The sequence below is a fragment of the Sipha flava genome, unplaced genomic scaffold (genome assembly GCF_003268045.1).
Source record: "Sipha flava isolate LNK unplaced genomic scaffold, YSA_version1 65_pilon_pilon, whole genome shotgun sequence".
In the NCBI taxonomy this organism is placed as follows: Eukaryota; Metazoa; Arthropoda; class Insecta; order Hemiptera; family Aphididae; genus Sipha; species Sipha flava.
In genome coordinates, this window is record NW_020273605.1 from 2154179 (window position 1) to 2157692 (window position 3514).

The 3514-nt window shown below is 26.6% G+C and overlaps 1 protein-coding gene across 1 annotated transcript; it reads right to left on the minus strand.

The window, feature by feature from the left end:
* Positions 1–290: 290 nt before the first annotated feature.
* LOC112691665 (28S ribosomal protein S18b, mitochondrial) lies at positions 291–2415 on the minus strand. Its single transcript, XM_025566011.1, has 5 exons — positions 2300–2415; positions 1436–1574; positions 998–1095; positions 809–939; positions 291–435 (listed from the first exon to the last, which is right to left on the minus strand). The coding sequence occupies exons 1-5, from the start codon at positions 2381–2383 to the stop codon at positions 303–305; spliced, it is 585 nt and encodes a 194-aa protein (XP_025421796.1). The 5' UTR covers positions 2384–2415; the 3' UTR covers positions 291–302.
* Positions 2416–3514: the final 1099 nt, after the last annotated feature.

Genomic DNA, 3514 nt, shown 5'->3' on the forward strand with positions numbered 1-3514 from the left:
TAAGTAAAAAATTGTACACACAGATTACAAATAATTTTACCATTATAGTTCATATCATAGAAATAGTATATTAAAATGCTATGTAAATTAAATTAATATACATATATATATTTAATTAATGTAATTTCATAATTAATGTTTTTAAATGTAATGAAATATTATATTTTAATTTTAGTTTAATCATACTTAAATATATATTTTTACACTATAAAAAAACAGTAAAAGGAAAATCTAAGTATCTAAAATATTATTAAACATGTTTCAATTTAAATTCAATAACAATATCTGGACTTGATGGGTAACTATTTTGAATTTTTATAATCATCATAATTATAAGTTTTTACTGGAAGATCAAATTTAATTAATCCCCAGTCTTTGGCTTTTTGAACAGCAATTATTAATTTTTCATGCTGTTTTTGACAAAGTCCAGTTAATCTGTAATAAAAAAAATAAATAAATAATACATAATATATAAGCTTAATAAATATAATATAATATAATATATAATATATAATATATATAATAAATATAATATATTAATAAATATATAAGTTTTACACAACAATTGTGTAAAACTAAAAAACTAAACAATAGCTATTATAAGTTAACTTATAAAAATTCATTATTTTTCATGGCAATATTAAAAATTTATCAATATAGATAATTTTATTTTATGATTATGTACTTCAAACTTGAATTATTTTTGGAGAACATATCTAAATTTGTGTATTAGTTTTGAAAAACATTGAATAAAATATTCAAGAGCTTACCAACAAATTTTTTATTAATTTTTAGTTACTTTACTTACGAATAAGATAACAATTTCCCAGAATAAGGCGATATGAATTGTTTAAGCAGATCCACATTTCTGTAGTCGAGTACCAAATATTCGTCACGACAAATTGGACATGGATTACCAGTAGCAATCATATTAGCTCTCTATATAAAAATACACCAGATAACAAACAAATTGTCTATAAGGTTTGGTATAACTCACAATACACATTTTCCTAGTCTTCTTTGGAGGGATACTTCCTTTATGATTTCGTCGATATTCTTTCCATACTTCATTATCTCCATATGTAATTTTATATGCTATCAAGAATTCAAATTACACAATACATCATTAATTTTATACTAGTAATATATACTCAAATTCGCTTATTATATATTTAAATCTCCTTACTGTTTATTTTTTATTAATAAAATAACACAATAGAGTAAAGAATAAAAATTTTATAAAACAGCAATATAAGAAAATTGAATAAAGTATGCTAAATACCCTTTATGTATGCTAATAAAGACTACACTATAGAAAATGTAGAAATCTACTTGAACAGGGTTTTTATAAAAATCACAAAAAAATATAAACCATATACAAGTGAATCATTTAATGAAAAAAACGATGATACATTTTTAATATGTCTTTGCTTACCTTCACTTTTTAGATATTTAATACTGGTTTCAACAGGAATTATAGTTGATCTATCTTTTGGTGAAACTTGTTTTTCATCTTTGTTGATCAAAGATTCATTATATTTCACCAAGCTTGTACATATATTTCTTCCATTTTTCTGAAAAGAATAAATTGAATTGATTATTGATGAAATAACACATGTAAAAACAATAACTTTACAATATTATGTTGCGAGCTGGTCAATGTGTACAGATTAGTGCAACGAAAGTAGAGCACAAACAATTGATATATTTATATATCGATATATTTATTTTATAGGTGTAAAATAACGAACTCTTGACTTTAAAATAATAACTATATTGTAAATAATCCTAAGTCCAAACATTTAATTTGATTATCAATAAAATCAATGAAATCTGTTCAAAACTACCTTAATTTATACCTTATACTCCATTCTTGTATGATACTGTAATCCTTCCAAGAAATTAATACTCTTAACCCACACATGGTCTGAGTTATGTTTAAGTAATATTTCATATCTAACATATATTATACATTTACATTTAATACCCAGTTCACAAAAATGCGTTTCTAAACTGATTACTCATTGTATTCTTAAGTGGTTGGCATCGTGACTTCTGTGAATCACATAACTAACCTTTCACATGCCATCATCGTGTGATTTGCATTTATGTATTATTATTTGTTCCATAATCTTTTAGAAATTACAACCATACTACTGGAGCCTATATATAATGCTTGTAATAAGAATTATTCTAATACTTCGTGTGATCCCCTCGTGTAGTGACATTCGTAAAAGCTCTCATTTATGAATGTCCGTAATAATCAGTACAATTTAAATAACATTTATTGTTGACTTACGAATGCAAAGTTGTTTCCAGTCGAAATGCTGTTAGGCGCTTTGTATAATATACAGGACAACGTACGAATGGAATTTAAAAACATGTTTATTGAGCGCTGAATGTAATCGACAAAATTGAAAAAATATTATAATTGTAATTAAAATGTTAAAAAAAAATGTGTTTTTCTTGTTATCACTTAACCCGGTCTGCACAGATAAGGTTGAGCATTCGTTCCGATTCTGTGATTAAGTGGAGGATCTTGTTTCGGACGATAAACGCTCCAAACGCAAGTACAGCCAAAACATAAACGTTTAAAAAATTCCTAAAACCCTTCAGAAATCCCTCAAATTCTTAAATCCTAAGCTGGGCAATGACGAGTTACTAAATTTAATGACTTTTGACTAAATTACATAACAAGTCACTTTTCTTCAAAATAACCTCTACTTCAATGAGTTAAATGTATTTTTTTAGTCCCGTTAAACATTATTTACATAGATATCTAGGTACCTACATCATACATTGTATAATAAAGATTTATTTTCTTTGAGTAAAACCCATAGGTTTTAAATAGAACTTTATGCAAGAAAAATAATAATAATAATTTTCTGAAACATCAAGTATTGTTTATACTGCCATACTACAACAGTTGATATGAGTTCACACGTCTGTAGTATTCGCGTTAAGGTCCGGGACACACGTAACTTCACAATGAACGATCCGTGTGTCGCCCGAATGTTGACTGAGGAACGGCTCGGCCGTCTTCTGTAGATTGTCCGCAGTGGCGTCGCGAACCATTTTCTATGTCCGTTATTAAATGTAATGTAAAAACGAGGGGAAAGATGACTAGAAAAAATGACGACTGTCGTCTACCGAGACGCCGAGCCCGCACCGTAAATTCTTAAATAGTTAATTTGATGTATAGAACATTTAATTTTGGATTTAATTTCATCCGATTGTGTATGTGACATACAGTATGTCTGTATATTTCTAATAAAATCCTATTAGTAGGTACCTATTTGATAACATTTTATCCTTAAAATCATTAATCATCTTTCATTATGAAGCGATTTTTTTAACGTTTGATTTCAAATCATGAATATATTGCTTTTCTTCATCTAAAATTACATCCAACCCTTCTTGACAATTATTGTTTTGTACTTCCAATAAATCCGTAAAAGTTTTTATAATGTCACATTTTACAGTATCTGTCCATCGCTTACTATTCATCGATTTC